At 42.2% G+C, this 26306-nt stretch overlaps 1 protein-coding gene across 1 annotated transcript in view; it reads left to right on the top strand.

Annotated features, from left to right (window-relative positions):
• The window catches only part of COL28A1 (collagen type XXVIII alpha 1 chain), a 173497-nt gene extending 150978 nt beyond the window's left edge, over window positions 1–22519 (top strand). Inside the window, 3 exon segments of the mRNA XM_060107715.1 lie at window positions 706–837; window positions 21737–22015; window positions 22445–22519. Of these exon segments, the coding sequence (XP_059963698.1) occupies window positions 706–837; window positions 21737–22015; window positions 22445–22519 (486 nt within the window).
• Window positions 22520–26306: the final 3787 nt, after the last annotated feature.

Consider the following 26306-nt stretch of genomic DNA (forward strand, 5'->3'; position numbering starts at 1 on the left):
TTCCTTGTTTCACTACATATCATAAATTTAGATGAAACTTGGAAATCTTAGTTCAGAAAACTTGCTTTTGAAATTATAATCCTTTATCCCTTAGCTAGCATACATTTCTCAGAACTTCTTAGAAGCTAAGCATCCTGCAGCACTTGACATTTGCTGGGGTCCAGATAATAGGATGAGATGAGAAGTGATTGCTATTGTTTTTATTTTAACAGTATTATTGTCCTCTGTCACTTCAATTCCCAATCTCAACATTGGTGGAGTTCATGGTAGATATTTTGGAATATATTGTTAAGTTCTCTAGTTTTAGTAAACAGAGAGGAAAAGGCCATTAAAAAAAAAAAAAGGTCAAAGAAATTAGTGGTTATTCTCCCTCTTCATACAACTGACTAAGAAAAGGATGAAGATGAACTCCTCCCAAACTCACATCTTTTGTACCCTGCAGGTAGATCTCTCTGAAAGGCCCAGCACAAGAGCATTTGTGCCTGGCAGTGGGAAAAATGTGTGTGACCACGAGGTGGTCAGAAAATCCATAACTTAGCTATTCAGGAATGCCTGACATAGGGGAGAGGCATCGTTTCGTGAGCTTTTATTGAAATAATTAATATTGAAGAACTGGGGAGAAACTTTTCTTTAAGTGTTCCCCAAAGTAAAGTAGCTTTTTTGACTTGATATCACCAGATTCAAAACTGTGGATTTTTTGTATAGGTCAGTGTCTCTGGAGCCCAGGACAAAGAGAATGAGCCTTCAGAGCCCACCTGGGCTGCCAGCCTTGCTGCCACTCCATCATCTGAGGCTGCCACCACCCAGGGGCCATTGCTCAGGTCCCCTGAGGATTAGGCAGAGGGTCTGGAAACCAGAGCTCAAAGTCCCATTTTGAACTCAGAGCGAGAAAAGTTCGTGCACGAAGGTAAGAGATTTCTGCCTATCAGCTGTTGTATCTATAATATCAAGAAGGCACAGAAAGGATGGTCTCTAAAATCTCATCCAGAGAGAACATGTTTTGACTCTAAACAGGGAGGACAAAAGACACTTTTCATTTTATTATATATAGAATTAGAAAACTGGCTGGTTGTTGGAACAAATTTGGTCAATCAAAAAACTTAAAGCTCTTATAGTGTTTATTGTTATTTTAAAATTTGAAAGCCTTTAGAGAGGATATTGCGCTCATGTTTGCAGTAGCTCTTACCACTCCCTATTGTCTTACATGAAGCCTTCACACATGCAGACATTTGAATTTTTGACCCCTGGTTGGAAGTAAGAAAAAGAAGCTAGAATCTAGATTCCAATTAATCAGCATATTTTCTATGGAGTTAATGTCTATAGAAATTAATCATTACATACACATTTGTGAAGAACATGCAAGAGAGACAACATCCTTGCCCCAAAGCAGCTTAGATTGGCTTGACAACAATATACATTATTCAGTTATTGCTTTTAAAGAGTGGAGGTAGCGAGAATCCACTTGCTCCCTTCTATTTGGCCGAAAAGATAAATTTAGAGGTCAGTTTTAGCAAATAAGTGAATTGAGACATATTCCAAATCTGGGGAAATGATTATGGCAGATGGAGAAAGGGCTTATTTTGCTATTGAGAAATGAAGCTTATGGCATGTAAACTGTCACACAGAACACAAGTGTCAGGCAGCAAGTATCTATTTGGTCTTTTTTGGGAATTTTCTCACCTTGGTATAAGTTCCTCAGTAAGAAATAATAATTAAAGCACTAAGGACAAACATGAAATAAAAAGGGATTTAACAAACAGCTTTATTGTTGTAACTCTAATTAGCTTTATCTTTTATTTTTTTGGAGAGTGGAAGTGTTTCTGAAACTTATTTGTAAACTGACATTAGAAGGTCATGTTTTTATTGTCCTGTAAAAGCTGATCTTTTGGGCTTCCCTGTTGGCGCAGTGGTTAAGAATCCTCCTGCCAATGCAGGGGACACGGGTTCGAGCCCTGGTCCGTGAAGATCCCACATGCTGCGGAGCAACTAAGCCCGGGTGCCACAACTACTGAGCCTGTGCTCTTGAGCTCTGAGCCACAACTACTGAGCCCGCATGCCACAACTACTGAAGCCCGTGCACCTAGAGCCCATGCTCTGCAACAAGAGAAGCCACCGCAATGAGAAGCCCAGGCACTGCAACGAAGAGTAGCCCCCGCTCACCACAACTAGAGAAAGCTGCACACAGCAACAAAGAACCAAAGCAGCCAAAAGTAAATAAATAAAATAAATAAATTTATTTTTAAAAAAGCTGATCTTTTTAAAAGAAAATTGTGATATAAAGAGAGCCCTTCATGGAGGTAGCCATTGTTGGCACATATTCAAGTGGCACCCCAGAAACAGCTCAGGACCACCTTGCTGCATGCCCTAGCCCAAGCCAAAGGAACATTCTGGCCCCACTCACTTCATACTACAGCCTAGCACTAGATCTGGGGTGGCCACAAGTGAAACAAGTGAAAAGACAGGATCATGGGGTACATCCGAGCCAAACTCTGTAAGCCCCTGAGCCCTACTTGCTTCAGCACTCCCCTCCTTTTGGGGCAAAGATTCCAGAGTGAAGAGAAGGAAAAACACACACTTTAAGGGAGAAGAGTCAGCTCAAGCCTGACCCTCGGGGCTTCCACTCCAGCAACCTGGGAGCAGACCCAAGGGCAGTGACAACCACTGAGCAGAGAGGACGTCCTGCCTCACACACAGCTCCAGTTCTAGCTCCTCCCCCTCCAGCCCAATCCCCTACCAAGGTGACAGCTGCCAGCTCACCCTGAGGAAAGACATGGCTAGCATCCACATCAAATCCAGCTCTCCCACCAAAGGCAGTGGGCACATGCACATAGCATAGGGACACTCCTACATAAGAACACCCCTTCAAAACCAAAATAGCTAACTGTTTCATCTAGGTTCATAGACACAGAGAAACTTAAGTGAAATGAAAAGGCAGAGGAACTACTCTCAACTGAAAGAGAAAACCCATGAAAAAACAATGAAACAGAAATAAGCAACTTAGCAGATAAAGAATTCAAATCATTGGTAATGAAAATGCTAATTGAATCAGGAAGAGAAATGATCTAAACATAGATCATTTTAATAAGGAACTAGAAAATAGAAAGACCCAATCAAACATAGATAATTCAGTATCTGGGATAAAGAATACTCCAGAAGCAATGAGTAGCAGAATAAATGACACAGAAGGACACATAAGTGATCTGGAAGATAGAAGAATGGAAATCACTCAATCAGAACAATAGAATGACAAAAAACAAAACAAAACAAAACAAACAAAAACAAGTGCAACATGCAAGATCTCTGGGATAACATCAGACGTGCCTACATTTGTATCAAAAGGAGAAGACAGAGAGAAGGGGATCAAAAATGCATTTGATAAGATTATTGCTGAAAACTTCCCAAATCTGAAGAAGGAAACAGACATCCAGGTACAGGAAGCATAGAGGGTCCCAAACGAGATGAACCCCAACAGACCCACACCAAGACATATAATTAAAATAGCAGGGCTTCCCTGGTGGCGCAGTTGTTGAGAGTCCGCCTGCCGATGCAGGGGACACGGGTTCGTGCCCCCGTCCGAGAAGATCCCATATGCCACAGAGTGGCTGGGCCTGTGAGCCATGGCCGCTGAGCCTGCGCATCCGGAGCCTGTGCTCCGCAACGGGAGAGGCCACAACAGTGAGCAGCCCGCGTTAAAAACAAACAAACAAACAAACAAACTACATATTTAAAACAAAAATTGTAATTTAGACAAAGGAACATTTTCTACCCTTCCTTTAAAATGTGTAAAAGCAACTTTGAATTTTAGTGGGGTGGGATGGGAAGGTACTTGATGGCCGAGGACCACTTGAAGCCCACATGAACTCCTGAGCAGAGCATTTTAAACATACAGTATACACTAAAAAAAAAAAAAAAAAAAAAAAGAGCCACCAAATTGAAATATAACCCAACAGAGTAGCAGAGAACTGGCTCTGTCATTTTATGACATCCAGTTTGGGAAGATCACTAGTTCTGAGCTGAACTCAGGCAGCATTGGTATATATCATCTCACAACACACTTTCCTCTTCTTTCAGGTCTGTGACCCTCATTTGAGTTTGGGGGTACACAAAAGTGCACCCAAGGAAGGAGAAGCTGGAATAACAGCCATCTCAGCAAAAACAATCTTGTATAGCTTAAATTTTTATTATGTAGCATTTGATACTACAAAATAATATATGCAATATACTTGTAAATTAAAAAACATGATACCAAGATGGACACCAGTGAACACACCACATGGAGAATGAACCAAACATAAGCAATTCTGTTGAAACTTCCTGTGAGCCCCTGCATCATCCCAACCCCCTGCTTTCTGCTAGAATAACCCATCTTGAATTTTGGTCTTACCATTTCAATTTGTTATTGGTTTTTATATGTTATTTTACATGTGAAACCACATAAATCTCTAAGTATCTCTAAATAATACATAGTCTTGCTTATTTTAGAACTTTATAAAAATGGTGTCATACTCTGGTCTTCTGCAACTTGCTACTTTCATTCAATATTATAATTAATCACTGTTTTACCATATCTAAATGTATTCCTAAATAATTTATTATTTAGGTTTTTTGAGCTTTAAAAAATTGGTTTCATGACGTGTAATTCTTTTTCACTTGATATATTATTACATTATAATTCATACTTGTTCACTCTCACATTTGTATAATACTGGTATGAATATATCACAACATATTCAACCATTACCTTGTCTATGTTAAATTATTTCTAATTAATATTTTTCATCAGCTTTGTTATGAATGCTCTTACGTGTGGCTTTGGGTGCTCGTGTACCAGTGGTTTTCTAGGATATATACCCAAAAGTGGAATTGGTGGGTTGCAGGATATGTAAACATTCAAAATTAGTACATCATACCAAATTTTTTCCCGAAGTGTTTGAACCAGTTCATTATAAATTTGCACCAGTTGTTGTATAAGCGTTCCCATTGCTTGACATTCTTTTTTTTTTAATTTATTTATTATTTTATTTAATTTATTTATCGTTTCTGGCTGCATTGGGTCTTCGTTGCTGCGCACAGGCTTTTCCCTGGTTGCGGCTAGTGGAGGCTACTCTTCACTGCGGTGCGTGGGCTTCTCATTGCGGTGGCTTCTCTTGTTGTGGACTACAGGCTCTAGGCACGTGGGCTTCAGTAGCTGTGGCACGTGGGCTCAGTAGTTGTGGCTCGTGGGCTCTAGAGCGCAGGCTCAGTAGTTGTGGCGCACGGGCTTAGTTGCTCTGCAGCATGTGGGATCTTCCCGGACCAGGGCTTGAACCCGTGTCCCCTGCATTGGCAGGCAGATTCTGAACCACTGCGCCACCAGGGAAGCCCTTGACATTCTTTTTAACACAAAATTGTCAGACTTCTTCATTTTGTTAATCACGGATGTGAAATGGTATCTTGTTTCAATTTGCCTTTCTCTGGTAGCATCTTACCATATTTATTTACCATCTGTGCTGTTGCTTCTGTGAAATGTCTATTTATAATTGGGGGAGATTTTCCTATTGGATTGTTTGCCTTTGCTTATTGAATTTCTGGAGTTCCTTATATATCCTGAATTTGAATTCTTTGCTCATTATTTGTGTTGCTAATATCTTTGTGGCTTGCCTTTTTATTTTACTCTTTTCTTTTTTTAGTGAACAGAAGTTCTCAATTTTAATGCAAATTTACCCATCTTTTTTTTTTTGTGGCTAGCACCTTTTTTCCTTGTTTATGCTGCTCAGCCTTTCAGCCACCTTTCTTGGGCAGGAAACTCACCCAGGACAAAACCTGCTCTGGGTGCTGGGTGTACCTCTCTAGCTTCCCATCTTCATGCCTGGTAATTCCTATGAGCCTATTAGCATGTTGGTGATTTCCAGGTGACTGTTTTTTCTTCATCTTTTTTAGTTGTCTCAGCATGATAGTGGGTCTGAGCTACACAGATGGCCACTACCCTATCTTTTGTTGTGGGATGGAGAGCTTTGGGTATTTTCTTATTTCCTGGAAGCCCAGCAATGCATTGAAAAGCCTGTATTGTCACCGTATGGTTGTTGGAAAGCAGAAAGACCCTTCAGAGTATCTAGCCTGCCATTTTGCAAAGAGCAGAAGTACTTATGTTTGTTTTTCAAGCTTTTCACAATTTTCCCATATAGAAAATTGATATGCAAACATATTGTAATGTTGACTTAGGTGTTCATCTCTTTGTCTGAAATGTTCTCCTCTTCCTTCATGTGACTGAACAAATCCTAATATTCCAAGGACAACTTGCAGGCCTCCTCCTTTGTGGTCCTTCCTCATCTCTCTCAGTTGGGCCATGCTCAACTCTGAGGACACAAAGCACTTGCCCTAATGCCTCCATTCTACCCTGATCACAGTCAGAGCTACCTTGCACTTAGTGGAGAGCACTTGTGTTAGTTTTGTTTTGCTGCTTTAACAAATTGCCACAGGTTCAGCAGCTTAAAAAACACAAATGTATTATCAGTTCTGGAGGTCAAAAGTCTGATGCAGGTCTCGAGAACTGGGCTAAAATCAAGGTGTCAGTGGGGCTGTGTTTCTTCTGGAGGATCTAGGGAAGAATCCGTTTCCTTACCTTTCCCAATTTCTAGAGGCTACCCACATTCATTCTTTGGCTCATGGTCCCTTCCTCTACCTTCAAAGCCAGCAACAGCTGGTTGGATTCTTCTCATGCTACCATCTCTCTGGTGCTCTGATTATAGCTGGGAAAGGTTCTCTGCTTTTAAGGACTAGTGTGATTTGATAAGGCCCACCTGGACAATCCAGACTAACCTCCCTATCTCAGGTTCCTTAACCTTAATCACATCTACAAAGCCTTTGTCCTATGTAAGGTTCTGGGGATTAGGGAATGGACACTGTTGCATCCATTACTCTGTTGATCACAGCAACTGTACCGTCTGCCTGTTCTCTGAATTTAGAAGCAAAGACATGCCTTGTTTATCTCTGTGTCCCTAATTCCTGGCACCTAGGAAGAACTCAATACATTAAAAAATATTAGAACTCACTTTATAAAATTCATTACAGAAATAATTAACTCCTTGAAAGAGAGGAATAGAAAACGTTAAGAAAAAATCACACCAGTTTAAAAGAATAAGAGAGCAGTGATATGTCAATGAGTTAAAAACTATTACTCTCATCCACTTTGAGATTCAGGACACTCCTCCCCTCTTTTCCCACCATAATTAGCAAAACAAAGGGAAAAGTCACACGGAGTGTTGTCTGGCTAGATAAAGAATCAAAGAGGCTGAATTGAACAACCTGAGATTTTGGAAAAGAGAATGATGATTTATGTTTTCATTTTAATCTAGTTAAAAAGCTAATATGGAAATAACCCAAGTGCCCATCAACAGTTGAATGGATAAAGAAGATGTGATACACACACACACACACACACACACACACACACACACACACACACACAGGAATATTACTCAGCCATAGAAAAAGAGGATGAAATATTGCCATTTGCAGCAACATGGATGGACCTAGAGAATATTATGCTTAGTGAAATAAGTCAAACAGAGAAAGACAAATACTGTATGATGTCACTTATATGTAGAATCTAAAAAAAAATACAAATGAATCTATATATACAGACTCAAGTAAAAAACAAACCTACGGTTACCAAAGGGGAGAGGGAGAGGGGGAGGGACAAATTAGGAGTCTGGGAGCAAAAGATACAAATTACTATACATAAAATAGATAAGCAATAAGGATTTAATGTTTAGCACAGGGAATTATACCCAATATCTTGTAATAACATATACTGGAATATAATCTGAAAAAAAAAATCCAAAACTGAATCACTGCACTATACACCTGAAACTAACACAATATTGTAAATCATTTATACTTCTATTTTTAGAAAACCAATAGAGATGGGGGAGATATATGACATTTTGTTTCTCCATTTTCAAATAAAAAAGGATAGACTGTGTACACAATGTGCTAAAACCAAGAATGTGTATCGAGAGAAGTGTCCATTTTAAATTAAGACATTGAGAAATCTTTAGTATTTTATTAAGTACTAATGACGTTCAAGAATTTTAACAATGACAAACTTCCACTGAAATGTTAAAATATCTTAGACGCTCATTTCTACCGTTTTCATTTAGTTGAAACCTCAGCTTTGCTGACTGCAAGAATTGCTCTCATGGGAGGTCTGAAGAGCATGCTAAATTTATAAAATGCCAAGTAGGTTTGGTGATTTTAGTCTTACTGTTTTTCCTACACACAACAAGAAGTAAACGAAAGAATGAGAGAAAGCCATTTGCACGTTACATGTAACAGAATCGTTGCACGTCACTAATAAACCAAGAGATCCTATAAGTAAAAAAGAATAAAAAGGAGAAAACAGGAAAATGATAGGGACTGGCAGTTCAAAGGAGGTGGCCAATACACCTCTGAAGGGATGCTTAGCTTCATTAACTGTCAGAGAAATGCATGCTAAGGAGGTCTGGGGTGAGGCTGGGCACCCACGGGTGATTCTGATGAGCTACCCTGGCTGAGAACCAGCAAGGGGACATCTGAATTATGCCAATCTCAGGAGAGAGTCCCCTATTTGAATTGGAATTTTAGATGTTCAATGATTTATGCCCTTTTTCTCTACTAAACTATAATTCAGTGTCTTGCGTGAACAGCCGTGCAAAGATGGATTAATGCTGTTGAAGTGTCCGGAAGCTTTCCCCCTCACTAAAATAAGACATGTTTTAGAATATGTGTGTCTGATCGTTAAAACAAGAATAGCTCCAAATCATATTTCACACATATGAACGGCATTTCAGATTTAAATATATATATCTGACTTGATTTCTAAATTCATTATTTCTTACCATTTTCATAAATTAGTATCTTTGAAAAATCATTCACTTAAGCCAATGCATTAAAAGTCACATCAAACTCTGAAAGTTAGGAAATTTTAAGCCCTGCCGAAATCAGGTTGAGAAAATATGGGCTCTTCGACTTGCCAAGGATCCTTAAAATCTTCTAGTACTATGTCTCCTCTATTCCTCATATCCTTTAGACAAATACTCTGACTGGGCATTCTTGGGGTGAGCGTTTCTGACAAGACAGTTTTCTCCTCCAAAGGCAGCCCATTGTTTAGGTAACACCAACTCCCACTGCTAGAGTTGAGCTGGATGTCCCCTGTGGCTTCCATCCTAATAAACTCCTACCCTGACCTTGTGAAACCTTTCAGAATGGTTGTGTTATTTTAAGACAGCCAATATGTCCTCATTCGTTTGGGCTGCTTCAGCAGCTTCTCCTATTTCCATGGCTCCACCCTACCCTCTAATTCTGAGCATGCCCTCCAGCTTGTGATGGGTGTTCTTGGTGCCTAGAGTAGGAGAGGAGCAAACCTGTTAACACATCCCTGATTCTAAACAGTATTATGTCCCTGTGGAATAGAAAAAAACCTAAGGTAACTGCCACATCAGTAGAAGACATGGGAAAATTTCCCTCTATCTTGGAAGCAAAGAAAAATAAGAATTACGTCGTAGGAATTCTAAATAGTAAATCAGGACTTGTGGATTGCAAAGACAGAAAAATAAAGATTTCTTTCCCTATTTCTCTCTGAAATTGACTGAAGCTTCAATTTTATTTTTACTATCCTTCAAATTTGTCTTTAAAGTCTGCACTCACAGTTTCTTGACATTATTTTTAAGTACTACTGGAATTCTCCAATTATTTTCTCCTTAGTATATTAGCTGGTGTTACCTTAAATTCATCATTTGGCTGTTTTTTTCCATCTCTTGCATCTTAATGAAGAGTGCTATGGTTTTGCTAGTTTCAGCAATTTGAGATTTTTCTCAAGTTGATTCTGTTATGAATACATCACTGCTCAGATTTGTTTTTGACTCTTTAAAACAAAACAGAGCATGTCCCTGATGGGAAAAAAATCAAAAACAAAACCCTAACAGACCTTGTTTTTATGTAATCATCTCATCTCTAGTCTTCCAAGAAATAAATATTGGAATTTGTGTAGACTTTCTTTGTGGTATATTACATAATTTGCTATTAAATAATATGGAAAAATACAGTAAAATTGACTAAAATTGTGCCTATTCAAATTTTAGAGTGTTACTTGAGCTTTTCCCATACTGAAAGTTGAAGGCCAAGCCTGTTAAATTTGCTTCGTACCACCCTCTGCCTTCACCACAAACCAGCAGTCCCTCTGTATTCCATTTCTCTGAATGGCGCAATCACTCAGCCGCTGACCTCATCTGGCCTCTGAGGAACACCCCAGACTCTTTTCCTCTCCCTTACTCCCAGTATCCAATTGCTCAGTGCATCTGGTCCATCTTACTTCTCCCTGATCTTCTCTACCCTGAGTTTCTCATTGTTTCCAAACCAGCCTCCTCACCTCCATCTTATCCATCACCTCTGATCTTTATCCCCCCAGTGCTGCTGAGTTACAGTAAATGTGACCCAATCATTCTCCTCCTTAAAATGCTTTAGAGGCTCTCCATCTTCTCCAAGGTACAGAGCAAACCTTTTAGCGCAGTATTCGAGGTCCTCACCCCTGCTTACATTTCTCATTTATCTTCCTCCAGGTTCTTATACATATTCTTCAGTTCAGCTATACTCAACCATTTGCTACTTTCTGAGAGCACCATTCCTTTCCCTTTGAAATATTCCCTCTTTGTGTCCTCCCTTCCTTTTTTTCCTTCCTCCCTCCTTCTCTCTCTTCCTTTCTTCTTCACTTAGTATTATGGAACTCATTCTGTGTCAGTAGATGGAGAGCTACCTTAGTCTTAAAATGCTTCACAGCAGTTCATTTTATTTAATCAACCCATCTTTCCTTGGCCTTTCAATGTTTCCAATCTTTTGTTACTATGACCAAGGAAAAGCTTCACTGAATAGCCTTGTACACATTAGTCTTCTTTTTTTTTGTACATATTAGTCTTTGTGTAAGTATATCTATACAAGATATTCATGAAGCAAAATTGTAAGAACAAAGAGAATGTACTTTTGATAGGCATGTCAAAGGACTTACCTTAAAGATTGTGCCAATTTACATTCCCCCAACTTACGAGTGTACCTGCTTTTTCCCTTTCTCACCATTATTGAGTCTTATCAGTTGTTTGATCTTTGTGATCCTCTGATGGTTGAAAATGGGATCTCACTTTAGTTTTAATGTGTATTTTTCTCTTATTTTTTCATTTCTTTATATTGCAAAATATTTGATATATTCAAAGGAATATATATTGCATATAAGTAGGTTTTAAAGTAAAATAATTACATAAAAACCTGTGTATTTACCACCCACCCGAAGAAATAGATCACTACCAATATCATTAAAGCCACCTCTAAGTTTGTCCCCAGCTGGACAAAGGCAACTTGAAAATAAGTGGTCATGGTGACTTGAGGTGCCCAAGAATATGCTATATGAGTCTCCAGAGATTACCATGGCCAGCAATGTGCTATACAGGTCCTGAGATTATCATGCCCAATGATACCCTATGTGGATTCCAGAGGTTACTGTGTGCAAGGATATACCATGAATCTTCAGAGGTCACCCTTGAAAGCAGCTCAAAACAGGATAATCTGGGGGAGCCAATCCAGTCTTAACCCCAAATACCTGCTACAAATAATCCAAAGGTCTGTGCTAGAGCTCTGTGGGAGGCTAACCCAGTCCTTGTGGCTCACAGAGATGCCATGTCAAGTTTTAAATGCCACCAGAAACCCCGCTCAGCTTTGTTCTTCTCACCTTGTATTCTGCTTCCCTGCTGCCTGCCACTCAGTATGCCAAGTATTAAAACTGGGTGTAGCTATGGAGGTGATTCATTTAGGATTATGCCAAGAACCGAGGAATGCCTGAGAGTTACTCCAAACCCCAGCTCCCCACATCGACAAGAATACGTACAGAGAACAACAGCAAAGGACAGCAAATCTCCACATCAGAGAACAACAGCAAAGGACAGCAAATCTCCACAGCAGAGAAGAGCAGCAAAGGACAGCAAATCTCCACATCATTTTCTATACTTGAGTCAAGTGCCAGGGCTGAGCTTTCTGGCAAGTATGACTGAACCGCACAGCATTTTTGGTCCTAGGCTAGTTCATCCTAAATAGTTTCTAACCAAATGCCATCTAGCACATTCCTTAGTGCCTTGGGAAAGTAAGCAGGAAAGACATTCTTTTATTCACTCACTCACTGATTCGCTCATTCATTCATACAATTACTGTCTACTGTGTGCCCGGCACTGTCTCTGCATTTATGAAGCTTATTTTCTAGTGGGGGACAGACTTAAGAGTCACGTAAATGTCAAATAGAAATTAATCTGTGAAATATATGATGTGCTCAGTACTATGAAAAAGGTCCATTGTGCCAGTAGAGCATGTAGTAGAGAAAACACAGCAAGAGAGTGAAAGTCATCAATGGTATGGAAGATCGTGATTGTTTGTTTACAATTATCCTTTCTTTCTCTATCCTTGCCATGTTTGCTGGAGGTAGGGCGTACTTTCCTGCACATTTGACTCTGGGCTTGGTCATTGATTTGCTTTGGCCAATGGAATGTGCACAGATGTCAGGTATGCCATGACTGAGCAGAAGCTTTAAATGTGGTTGCATGCTTTGGCCCTGTGCCTCTTCTTCTGGACCTTCACCAAGAAACTAGCATGCCTTCACCTTTGGTCCCAGAATAAGAGGATGCATAGAGCTGAACTGAGGCCAGGCAAGCCCACTTGAACCAAACCAAGCTTGCTGAGCCCAGCAGAGCTGGAGCCATTGATAGCCCTCAAGTCATGTGGGCAAGAAATTAATGTTTGTTGCCACCAGCCACTTAGATTTGGGATTGTATGTTACCACTATAAAAGTTGACAGATACAAATCCCTACCCTCAGGCTTGCCTTGGCTGTCTATGGCAGGCTGTAGGCCCTGGCCTGGCTGACATGTGAGAGAAGAGAGAGGCTGTAGGAGATGGCTGGGTCTTTTCCCATGTAGGAAAAGGCTCTGACATGTCTACTGTTGCAGCTTCTTAGAAGAGGAAAGAAAGAGAGAGATGGATGGTTTTGCTTCCAACTAAGATGGAGTAATATGGACCAGATTTATCCTCATTCTTGAAACAACTGAAAACAGACAACATTTAGGAAATGACCCTTTGTAAAACATGTAAACCAGTCAAGGAAGGACAGTGGGCCCTGATAGGCAGGAAAGAAAATAAAGTGAGCCCTGCAATTGCCCCAGTCTACTGCTTTGGCAGCATTTCCAGGCTTCAGTGCAGAGAGAGGGAACTAAGGCAGGACCTGGCAGATTCCCTGGGATGAGGCCTAAGAGCTCAGAAAGACCAAGGTGGCTAGAATTCTGAGGATGAGGATGGAGATCTGGACAGGAGAGAAGTTCACAGGGTGCGAACTTGGGAGGTCTGTGGAGGGTTCCCCCTGAGTATTCAGCTAGGTACTGGTGAGTGAATGCACATGCGGAAACTACCCAAACCTAGGAACTGAGCCAACTGAAAAGATTCAAGGTAACAGTGTCAGGTGCTAACTTTGGGCCGGGAGCAAACAATGCCTGTCATACCAGCCAGACTAGAAAACCTCAAGACTCACTCAGTGTTTGGTAAAGTACATTCTGGACCATAAAATAAGTGCCAATAAATTTAAAAGAATTCAATTCATATAAAATATGTTCTTATCACAATGAAATTAAGTTATAAACCAATAGCAAAAATATATTTGGAAAAACCTCAAATCGTTCCAAACTCTATAAACTACTTCTAGATCCATAGGTCAGTAAAGAAATCAAAGAGGAAAATTAGAAAGTATTTTGACCTGAATGAAAATAAATACATGATATATCAAAATATGTGGCACGCTGGAGCTTCCCTGGTGGTGCAGTAGTTAAGAATCTGCTGCCAATGCAGGGGACATGGGTTTGAGCCCTGGTCAGGGAAGATCCCACATGCCGTGGAGCAACTAAGCCCGTGTACCACAACTACTGAGCCTACGCTCTAGAGGTCATAAGCCACAACTACTGAAGCCAGTGTGCCACAACTACCGAAGCCTGCATGCCTAGAGCCTTGCTCTGTAACAAGAGAAGCCACCGCAATGAGAAGCCCTCACACCGCAACGAAGAGTAGCCCCCGCTCGCCGCAACTAGAGAAAGCCTGCGCACAGCAAAGAAGACCCAATGCAGCCAAAAAATAAGTAAATAAATCTATTTTTAAAAAAAGAAAAAAAATTTTTTAAATAAATAAATTGTTCTAAAAAATTTTTTTGTGGCATGCTACTAAAGCAGTATGTAGGGGAAAATCTGTAACACGAAATGACTATTAGAATAGAAGAAAAGTCCCAAATCAATGACTTAAGCATCCAACTTAAGACACTAGAAAGGAAGAGTAAATTAAACCTAAAATAAGTTGAAGAAATAATCATTACCAGAGTAGAAACTAATGAAATAGAAAGCAGAAAATAAATGGGTATATACTTATTTCAAACTTAACAAACTGTATAAGTAGTTTCAGTTTATTGTATATCAGTTATACCTCGATGAAGCTATTTAATATTTTTTAAAGTATCTTGGAGTGGGGGAGGAAGGAAGGGAGAATGAATGAATGAGCTGACCCTTCCATAGCCTGAGTGAGAGAGATAGAGAACCTCTCCAGAGACTAGAAATCACTTATGTGCTTGGCATTTTAATAGTTTAATACAAATTTCCCATCTAGAAGTAAATGTAGGTACTTTGGTGACCTGAGTGTGATTAATCAAATTAGCATCCCTTATTATTAAGGGGAGGAGCTGGGGTTTAAGATGTAGCTCTTAACCTCCCCTTACATTACTGAACCCATAAATGAGCTGGCATAGTTTCAGCTGTAATTTCAAGTCCGCTGAACCCCAGCCTTACTCCTGTTGTTCCTGTCTCTGTTTACGGCATCACCACATATCTTCACCTTCAGATCTCACCTTCCTTTCACATTCCATAAGTCACTGAGTCCTACCAGTTAAACCTCAAAAATCCTGTTGCATCATTCTCTCCCCACCTTATGCTCCACCCATTCTGCTTAATAATCCCAAAGTTACTAGGTTGGGTTTGTTTTTGGTATTTTGCCTTTTTGTCCTCACACCTGCTGCTTCCTCTGTCTCTTTTCTGCATGGCAGACTCCTACATATTCTATAAGACTTAGTTTAAATATTGTATCTTTGACGAAGTCTTCCCCAACTTCCAAGAAAAATGGCCCCCTTTTGTTTGACCCCCAAGTAATACTGCCCTAATGGCATCTACTAATGGCACAAGAAACACGATAGCTGTAACCGGGGCAGTGAACTTGGACTCCTACAGTGGTTTGGGCTTGAAGAAGTAAGTCACAGAAATGCTAGTGTAAAGTGGAAGAAGCAGGAAGAGAGAAGGACTGCTTACATCAGAGGCTGCAGTACCATCTTTCTTGGGGACACCTAGACACTAAGAGCATTTTCAGAAACACAGCAATAAACCATGAAGAACAACCATTTTTCTTAGAATAGACATTAGTAGAAAAAAGAAGTGTGCTCTGAGGATTTAGAAGCCTGCCGTTATCAACCCTACCCATGTAGGAAAGAAATAATTAGCTTACTGGGGAATTCCCTGGAGGTCCGCTGGTTAGGACTCTGCGCTTCCACTGCAGGGGGCATGGGTTCGATCTCTGGTCAGGGAACTAAGATCCTGCATGCCATGCCACACTGCGAAAAAAAAGAAAAGAAAGAAAAAGAAAAAAGAAATAATTAGCTTACTGACAGAGGGACTTGTGTCATTGCAATGCGGACTATACCCAGGCGTTTTAAATGGGGGCTCATGCAGCAGGGACAGGAGGAGACTGGCCATTTACTTCCACTGGCCAGTGTGGCCAAAAGCTAATTGAAAGCCCATGTACATTCTTTTTTGTTACTGTGGACATTACAATTCATTGAAATAAATATCTATCACTGTGGGAGAAACAACCTGGTGTAAGAAATGGAAGCCAGGAGACAAGTTTCCTAATTCAGCTCTACTAAAAATATTTGCAACTGATTTATCTGGTTTGTTTGATAAAGAAAAACAATTTTAAATATCTTAAGATAATGATGCTTTTAAACTTAACATTTATATTTCCACTATCAAAAGGCTCTGGCAAGTAATTTTTAAAGTGGCATTTAATCAGAGGAGCATGTCCAAACAAGAAGCAATGTCCCTTTTTCCCCGGCAGCCTTGATTCAGTTAATAATTAAATTTTTGTTGAATGCTGACTATATTTAGAGTACTGAATTAGGTGTTGTTTGGACTGAAAAAGAAGTTAAAAAAAAATTGTACCCACATTGAGCCTACATACTAAAGGAGCACATTTAAGTCCACATGTTGACAGCAAATCAATTACAGTAACATTTCAGAAAACCCATCACTGTTAGGGAATGTTGGGTCCTACCCAAATGAACTTTTCTTCTAAGGTAAACATTTTTCACTCAATACCAAAAATTTATTCTAACTTAAAGAGAAAAACAATACTTGAGGTTTTTATGAAGTGTATATATTACCCATTAGTAAGGAAATCCAGAAAGGTTGCTATACTAGTTAAGAATCTTTATTTATAACTCCAAGGTTGACTTAACTGAATCATTTGAGAAATATCTTAGGGAGTTCTGGATGAACCAGACCTAGACTTTTCTTCTTAAGACTTACATCCTAACTGACATGAAGTTCATGTTTCTCATCCTAAATCTTAGCAGAAGTTTATCTTTTGCTAGTCATTACCAAGTCTAATGACTTCATTTTACAAATGCCAGACTCAGTTCCTGGAGGTGGAATGATCTGCTCAGTCACTTAGCTAGTTACTTTAGCTAGTTAATCTGGTTAGTCCTACAGCTAGTTATATAGCAATGTTACTACTCAAAACCAGTTCTTCTAACTCCAAGGAATGTGTTGCTCTTGCTTTACCTGCCCCCGGCTGTTGCTCAGGGTGTCTAGAAACGGGGAAACTGGCCTGTCAGGAGCCTTTCACACACAGCCCACACCCAAACGCTGGTCCAGTTCTGGACCACTCTCAGGCTGCTGTCCATCCTGTGGTTGGTTAAGGCCTCAGAGCCGGATAGTGAAGAAACAGTCATTTCCAGCCTTCCTGGCTCTGAGTAATTCCTGGGTTGCATGTATCCAGGAGGGTGGATGAGTTATAAGTTAGACATGTGGGTTTGGTCAAAACTGGACAGTCCAGTTACCATAACAGAAACTCAACTTTTATTCTTTTCTGCACAGGGCATATAGGAATGCCTTAGAAGTATGAGTCAGACAGCAGTAGCAACTTGTGAAACTGCTGTGGACTATTCACAGAGTGCCTCTTAGGGTTGAGGTGAAACTGAAGAGCTGTTCAAAGGTGTCTTTAAATTTTCAGTCTACACTTAATCAAACTCCTACCTCCCTTCTTCACAGTATCAGGTCCAAATAGGCCCTTTTTAGTCCTCTGGGAGCAGACTATATATAATTTAAGAGGGATCCAGTTTCATTGGACTTAATACCTATTTTCATACATGATGCTGTAGGTATTGTTTTACCATTACCACTGACTCTTATTTGTAAAACACTGATTCCTCTTCACACTGATACCAAATGTCATCTGTAATTTTCACAATGCAATTTCTTCTATTCGGCAGTAACTCCAGACCCCTTAAGAATTTGCCTAGAGGTCCACACTCCAACATTAGGGAAGAAAACTGATACATCTCAGACGGGAGACCAAAGGCCTCAGTAGGTATTAATATAGTTGATGAGGGCGGGCAAGGGTGGTCCACCAAGTATTTCATATCTTCCACCAGGCTACAGAATGAGGGACCAAGAGCTTGCTTTGTTTGGGGGTAGGGTGGATGCTCCTTGGGAAGACATGTCCCATAAGAGACAAAGGGTGACCATACAGCAGACCAGGTTTAGTCTCCTGCGTGTCAAACTCATAACCAGTGTTCATCTCTGTTGGGAGTGTGGCTGGTCTTCAAGGGAGTCCAGAACTAATTGCACTGATCAACTCACTGCTCAGGGCACTGCACAGTGCCTGGGTCTTTGTCACATAGAGGACAGTGCTGGCCTTCTGTCCTCATGTGACACAGAATCCAGGTCTCCTTACTCTCAACCCAGTGCCCTGTCCACACTGCCTCTGTGCACCATTCTGTCATGTGTGGTTACTTCAGTGACCCTAACGAGAAGAGAATAAAATGACTCCTAACATATTAGACTGTCTGTTCAACATCATACATAGGCAATACACTGAAACACTTATTACACCCACCTTCTCATGGCAAAAAGACATTTATGTTTCTATGATGCATTTGGATTAAAAAAATTTTATCCACGTGCCTTTCCATTGATTCCCTCACATCCCCTGCAATTACATATGAGCATAAACTTAAGTCTTCTTTAACCCTTTTCAGAAAACAAAAAGCAAAACCAAAACACCACCAGCTTGGAATCCCTGCTTCCTCTTGTATCCTTTAGGAAAGAACTAACCTCTCTGAGTCATAATTTCCTTCCTCTCTCCATATACATGGAAATGATCTACCAACCATTTGGTGGCTTAATTCCTAGCCTCATAAAGAGCAACAGAGTCATGGTTACTTCTGCCTAATCTGTTTCTTTGTAATCATATTACTGGTTAGACTCTTTCAGATAGCAAGGAAGAAGCTCATCAGTGTCGTTTACAGGATGGTATCCACAGGGAGGGCAGATGCTGAGGAAGACAACTCTCAGCCCAGGGTCTGTACCCATCTCAGCACTTCTGAGACCAGGTTGTCCAGAGAGCCAGGGGGAGAACAGAAATCTTGTCAGTCAAGATACAGAAGCAGTGCTGACGATTCAGATGTGTGGCGCTATCTACTCATCTATTTCAGTGGCTGTTTGAGCAATGTTTTTGTTCAAGTTCGAGAAAGCATGAAGCAATTACTGGTATTTAGAAAATGATTATGAACAAATGAGGCTGCTTTCACAAGCCACGGGTCCTCACACATTCTTTTTATATGTGTGACATGAAAGTCACAACTTAGATCTAATTTTCACACCGGCCTTGGAAACTGGAATATCGGGGCCAACTGAGTCCAATTTGCAGGAGGACATACTCATACTCCTGGGAGAAAAGCAACCTCAGAGGTGATGGGCGGATTCCTGGGGGTGGGGTGACTCGACTGAGCAGAGGATACATTCAAGGCGGTGCCCATGTCTTCCTCAAAGAGAATCAAGGGGCAGTTAAGCAACTTGGGCTACCTGTAGGTTCTGTAGTGGCGGAGATGGGGAAGGACAAACCTGGTCAGAGGTCATTAGGAAAAGCTGAGGGTCAAAAGCTGGAAACACCATCCACAATGGTCATTATCAAGGATGACAGGTCCACAGAGTCTAGGGTTAGGATCACACTAGATCATATTGAGAGCAGGACGGGAATAAGTGAGGGGAACGTGATACCTGCTGAATCCAGGGAGTTGGCTGTTAGCAGGAAAGCATCAGGTGGCTTGGTTAGAGCCACTCAAAGAACCAGAGGCAGGACAGCACAACAGCACTAACAGTGAAAGGTCTGCTCTATGTGACACTGGTAATAACCTTCAAATGCCCTCTGGCCTGGTTTCTAGGACATTCTGGCTAAGTGAAATGTCTCTAATCATGAGGCAAAATCCCCAGCACTCCCAATCCCCGGACAGTCTTTGTAGCAACTGGACAGCAAGTGGCAATCACAAGATGAGGGAAATATGAATGTACAGGTGGTAGCAGGTGTTGCTAGGCAGTCAATAAACAATGACAGGAATGTGGCTACATGCCGCCAGTACAAAAAGACCCAACAGCCACTAAAATTGTAAGCAGCTCTTGCAGGAAATTGCTCTCAGCTGGAAACCCCTTTCTTCATCACTTTAGCAAAGCTATATTGTAACTAACTTCTAACCAGGCACCCCCAGAAACCCCCATGTTCTACTCATCTCTGGCCCAAGCATATCTCCTGATCACACAATACCTTGCCTAACTTGTCAGTTCTTTCGTAGATCAAAGAAGTAGAAATGAAGAATCGGTAATTAACAGATGGATAGATCTCTTCCCTATCTTCCCCTTCAGTAATCCCCGGAACAAATTTTGTGACCAGTGTGAAGAAGATAGCATCTATTCTTTTTAATGGCTGAGTAATATTCCATTGTATATATGTACTATACCTTCTTTGTGCATTCATCTGTTGATGGACATTTAGGTTGCTTCCATGGTTTGGCTACTGTAAACAGTGCTGCAGTGAACATTGGGGTGCATGTACCCTTTTGGACCATGTTTTTCTCAGCCATTAAAAAGAACGAAATAGGGACTTCCCTGGTGGTCCAGTGGTTAAGACTCTGCCTTCCAATGCAGGGGGTGAGGGTTCGATCCCTGGTTGGGGAGCTAAGATCCGGCATGCCTCGTGCCCAAAAAACCAAAACATAAAACCAGAAGCAATACTGTAACAAATTCAATGAAGACTTTAAAAATGGTCCACATTGAAAAAATCTTTTAAAAAAAAAGAATGAAATAATGCCACTTGCAGCAACATGGATGGACCTAGAGACTGTCATACTGAGTGAAGTAGGTCGGATAGAGAAAGACCAATATCACATGGTATCGCTTATATGAGGAATCTTAAAAAAAATGATACAAATGAACTTATTTACAAAACAGAAACAGACTCACAGACCTAGAGAAAGAATTTGTGGTTACGGGGGGAAGGGTGGTGGGAAGGGATAGTTAGGGAGTTTGGGATTGACATGTACACACTGCTATATTTAAAATGGATAACCAGGGACTTCCCTGGTGGTACAGTTGTTAAGAATCCCCCTGCCAATGTAGGGACCTGGGTTTGAGCCCTGGTCCAGGAAGATCCCACATGCCGCAGAGCAACAAAGCCTGTGCACCACAACTACTGAGCCTGAGCTCTAGAGCCCGTGAGCCACAACTACTGAGCCCACGTGCCATAAGTACTGAAGCCTGTGCGCCTAGAGCCTGCGCGTCACGAGAGAAGTCACCGCAATGAGAAGCCTGCGCACCGCAACGAAGAGTAGCCCCCGCTCACTGCAAGTAGAGAAAGCCCGTGCGCAGCAACGAAGACCCAACGCAGCCAAAGATAAATATAAATAAATAAATGAATTTTTTTTAAAAAGGCATATTTGGAGCTTACTATATAATAAATAAATAAATAAAATGGATAACCCACAAGGACCTACTGTAGAGCACAGGGAACTCTGCTCAATATTATGCAACAGCCTAAATGGGAAAATAATTTGAAAAAGATACATGTACATGTGTAACTGAATCACTTTGCTGTACACCTGAAACTAACTTAACATTGTTAATCAACTGCACTCCAATATAAGGTAAAATGTTAAAAAAAAAAAAAAAAAGAAGAAGATAGCACCTAGAGGAAAATCAGGAGGAGTTGAGGCACCTGCACGCAGTGAGGGGTGGCGACAACTGAGCCCCACCTCTCAGTGATTAACTGAGATGCCTCCCCTCCTTCCCTTTACAACTTTCACGGCCGAGCAGAATCTTCGGACGTGGTTTCTGAGGGACACCGAGTCCACCGTCTCCCCAGGTTGCCAGCATCCTGATTAAAGGCAACTTTCCTTTGTACCAACGTTCATGAGTTTGATTTTGTAAGCGGTGAGCAGCAGGACCGACTCGGTAAAAATATGACACTTTGGGGAACTGGGTGGGATGAAGGCGGTGCCTGCATCCCCAAGCGCGGAATTCCTCCGTCTCCCGCAGTCCTCTCCACTCTCTCCCCTCCAGCTCCAGCACACAGTGCCTTCTCCCAGGGCTGGCACGGTGGCCTTTGTTCATATAAATCCTATCCAGTCACTCTCCTGCAAGGAATCACTCAATGGGTTCTCAGAACCCACGCACCAGGGCCCGGCCGGCACCGACTCCCGCCTGCCTAGTGGAGACGTTCACGTTTCCTCCTGGTCACATCCCATGCCCTCCAGCCCACTGGCAGCCTTTCTGTCCCTCCACAGACAGAGTTCTTCCCCATCTCAGAGGATCTTTTCTGGCTGTTCCGCAACCGCGAAGGTTCTTCCTCCAGCCGTTTTTGCAAGGCTGGTCCCGGCTTCATACCCCGGGCTCAGCTCACATGACCTTCCCTGACCTCCCTGTGTAGTCGCCTGCCCACTGCCTTTTTAATACCTTCGCCAACCTCCTCACAAGGTTTGTTTACTTCGTATTATCTCTTCTAGGGGCAAGGGCCTTGCCTGCCTTGCTCACTGTATCGAAGTGTCCTGTGCATAACAGGCACTCTGATAAATTTGTCTAAGTTGAATGGATGGATGAAAGAATTCTCAGTTCGAGGGTGGGGAAAAGATGGGAGGAGAGGGACCAGCAGGACTACGCTTTGTTGAAGGCATTCTGAACAATTACCACCTCACTCTTCATCCCTGGGATGGGGCCCAGCCCTCTGTCTCTCTGGTTGGCTCTAGACCCTTTTCTTATTATCTTATCCAGTTGAGGGACCAGAAGAGGCAGCAACAGCTGGTGCAGGCTTTGAGCATAGAGGGAGCAGCTTCCAAGGTGCCATGATGTGAAGGGACTGGCAAAAGCTCTCTGACCCCAAAATATCCATTCCATCTACTTGCCAGAGCCATCTTTTTTTTTTTTTTTTTTAATTTAGTTGTAATTGACGTCCTGTGTGAAATTCTTCTATTAGCATTACAAGCCTGCCTGTCAGCTAAGACATTGCCTCCTGGGTCCTCCTTTTTTCAAATGTAAACAGCTCTGGTAAGGGTAACACAAAAAGTTGTCCCAGCTCCCTGCCATTAAACACACAGAGCAGGATCCTGCCTGGGACTGAAGCAGAACCAGGGGCCTCCCCTTTGCCAGATATAGAAAGTCCCAAGGGGCCATCACTCCTACCCGAACAACGTGAACAAGCCTGATGAGGTACAAAATCATCTTTAAAAACAAAACGCTTGAAGCAAGTGGTGAACAGAACCCAAGTGAAGCCCAAGGAAGCCCAGGGCTGCGGGTGAGACTGCCGGAGGCCCCGCACTATTCCCCTCCCACACAAGCTGGCAGCCAGCTTTAAGGGCTTAGCCTCGTCTGATTTCTCTGGGAGGCCTCCTCCTCCACAAGCGTTAAGAGTAACAAGGTTGGATCAGATAATAGCCCTGAACCTGCCCAACCTGCTTCACAGGGGAGGCTGTAACCTGTCCTGAGCTATATAAACATAAGCATCCACAGGGACTTTAGCAGTTCAGCCCGGGGCCATTCCTTCCTCTGCCTCTCAAATTACATTCAAGAATTTCCAACGAGAGAAAAACTCGACCCCGGTGGACACCACTCAGAACAGGCACAATGTCAGCTGACATTTTAGGTCTAACTACCAGTGTTTGTAGACGACATTTTGAAAATCACGCTCTTTGAGAGGGGACACGATTCCCCCTTCTGCTCTTGGGTTTCTCAAGTCTCCTTTGCACCACCCGCAATCCTACACACGTACACACAACACACACACACACACTCTTCCTCCGCTAGGGTTCTCAAGTCAGCCCCACTGACCTGAACAAGGATCAGTCTTGAGCAGGAAGCCAGTTTGAATCGAGGTCGACCTATGAACCTGGCCAGTCTCTGGTGGACTGGGGGGTTTGGCCAGCATCTCTAGCAGTTATTATGAAAGTCTTCTGTAAACCTGTGCTGGCGCTTGCGCAAATCCCCCAGCTCTTTGACACAGGTGTTTTGACTTGGTAATGCAAATCTAGACCTTTAAATGAATCAGGTGTTTTCACCTACACCTGAAATTTTTGCTATTGATTTTCTTGCTTTCCTGGGCTTGGTTTTCAAGCCCCTAAAAGACATGAAGCTTTCTATTTAGTAGCTAAAGCTCTGTAAGAGTTGATTTTTATTGGGGCCCATGAATTCTTTCCCACAGCCTTGATTTAATCCGGGTCCCACAGATATACTTCATTCACATTTACTACGAGCAGCATAACCAAAGCAGCTCACTGATAACTGAAGAAAAAATATCAGGTCATAAGGGAAGGACAGGAGTAGGCGCATTTTACAGATGAAGAAAGCAAAGTCTGCAGATAGCTCCAGTCATTTGGCCAAAGGCATACCATTATATAGGACTAGCAGAGATGGTCCTAGAACCTGTCTCCATCCCCACATTATTCCCACCGTGTGCGATGATAAGGGCTGCTCTGGAAGGAAGAGCCAAGGTGAAGACTGCACAACTAGCGTATCGCTTAGGATTAGGTTTAGTTGTCAAGTAACAGAAAACAATTAACTAATTAATTAATTAATTGTAAACATATGGATTTTATATATATTTCCACAAAAAAAGAAATAAAGAGGTAAATAGTCCAAGCCTGGCGTGTAGGCTCCATAATATCACTGGGCCATCTGGGCTCCTTCCGGCTTCTCTATCCACCTTCCTTAGGGGGTGTCCGCTGTCCTTTTGTTGTCAGGATGACTCCCAGATTTCCAGCCATTATATCTGTGTGTCAGGCAGGGAGGGATGCACTAAGGGAAACAGGCACTCAAGCCAGCTAAGTTGGTCCACTCTAAAGAACTTTCTAGGGGCTTCCCTGGTGGCGAAGTGGTTGAGAGTCCGCCTGCCGATGCAGGGGGACACGGGTTTGTGCCCCAGTCCGGGAAGATCCCACGTGCTGCGGAGCGGCTGGGCCCGTGAGCCATGGCCACTGAGCCTGCGCGTCCAGAGCCTGTGCTCCACAACGGGAGAGGCCACAACAGTGAGAGGCCCGCGTACCGCAAAAAAAAAAAAAAAAAGAACTTTCTAAAAATCACCATTCCATGCCTTCTGTTTGCCCTTAATTGGCTAGAACTGTGCCGTAATTACTTCTAGCTTCAGAGGAGGTAGACACATCACCACCCTGGATAAAACTGGGGTTCTGTCAGTAAGGAAGGAGAAAACCTCTTCCACAGAAAGCTAGCAGTCTCCCCCACGGGGAGGGTGGGTTCTCGGTGCCACCAGGGATCGATCCTATTCTATCACATGGGATGAAACATGGAGGAAGAAGCCAAATCCTGTGGAAAACCCTCAGGCCTCATTTTACTTAATCACTTTCAGCCTTTCCAACACTTGATCACTCCCTCCTTACTAAGCACCTATTTTTCCTTTGGCTTCCAGGAAACCATATCCCAGTTTCTTCTTAGTGTCCTTGGCTAGGTCCTCTTTCCCTTCCTGACCTCTGACACTGGGTGGACCCAGGGCTCAGGCCTTGGATGGCTTCTCAATCTAGCCTTCTCCCTGGAGGTCTCATCCAGCCCCTGACTTTATATACTCTATATGCTAAAGACTCCCCAATTTTTATCTCTAGCCCTGTTCTCTATCTTCTGGTCTCTTCTATCTGTGCTAAAATCTCTCCTTAGGTGTTTCACAGGTCTCTCAATACTAACAGGTCCAAAGCCAAATTTTGTATTCATGCACCCAAACTGATTTCTCCGCAGTGTTCTCCATCTGTGGAATCACACCACCATTCACATGTTCATGCCCAAAGCCTCAGCGTCATCTTCAACTCCTCCCACCCCAATGCCAGACCTTCAAACTGCATCTGGGATCTGACCACCTCTCACCAAGTTCAGTGCCACATTCCTGGTCCAAGCCACTCTCATACCATCTCTCAGCAGGTATATGCAACCGTCTCTTAACCGGTCTCCTTGTGTGATGATTAATTCTATGTGTCCACTTGACTAGGTCCGGGGTACCCAGATATTTGGTTAAACATGTTCTGGATGAGATTAACGTTTGAGTTGGTAGACTGAACACAGCAGATTTCCCTCCCCATTGCGAGTGGGCCTCACGCAATCCATTGGAGGCCTGAAGAGAACAAAAACACCCGAGCAAGAGAGAATCTGCTGTCTCAGCCTGTCTTCACGCTGGGACTCTGGTCTTCTCCTGACTTCAGACTCGGACTTGGGATCTCCAGCTTGTTACTGCAAATCATGGGACTTCTCAGCTTCCATATCCATGTGAGCCAATTCCAAACAAACGAACAAATAAATAAATTCACTCACTCATTCACTCCTTCTATTGGTTGTTTCTCTGAAGAACCCAGACTCCTACCCTTCGCTTCATTCCTTCTCTTCTATAGGTGATTTTTCACACTGCAGCCAGAGTGAGACTTCTAAAATGTAAATCAGATTATGCCCTTTTGCTCAAAGCTAGCCAATGGCTTATTGGATATACATTATCTTCTCTAACTGCATCTCTATTCTTTCCCTCACTCATGCTTCTCCAACTATGCTGACCTGCTTGCTGTTTCTTACACACACCAAGCATATTCCTACCACAAAGCCTTTGCCCCTGCGGTTCCCTATTCCTGGAGCTCTTTGCCCTCAGATTTCC

Source organism: Mesoplodon densirostris, chromosome 9 (genome assembly GCF_025265405.1).
Source record: "Mesoplodon densirostris isolate mMesDen1 chromosome 9, mMesDen1 primary haplotype, whole genome shotgun sequence".
Classification (NCBI taxonomy): domain Eukaryota; kingdom Metazoa; phylum Chordata; class Mammalia; order Artiodactyla; family Ziphiidae; genus Mesoplodon; species Mesoplodon densirostris.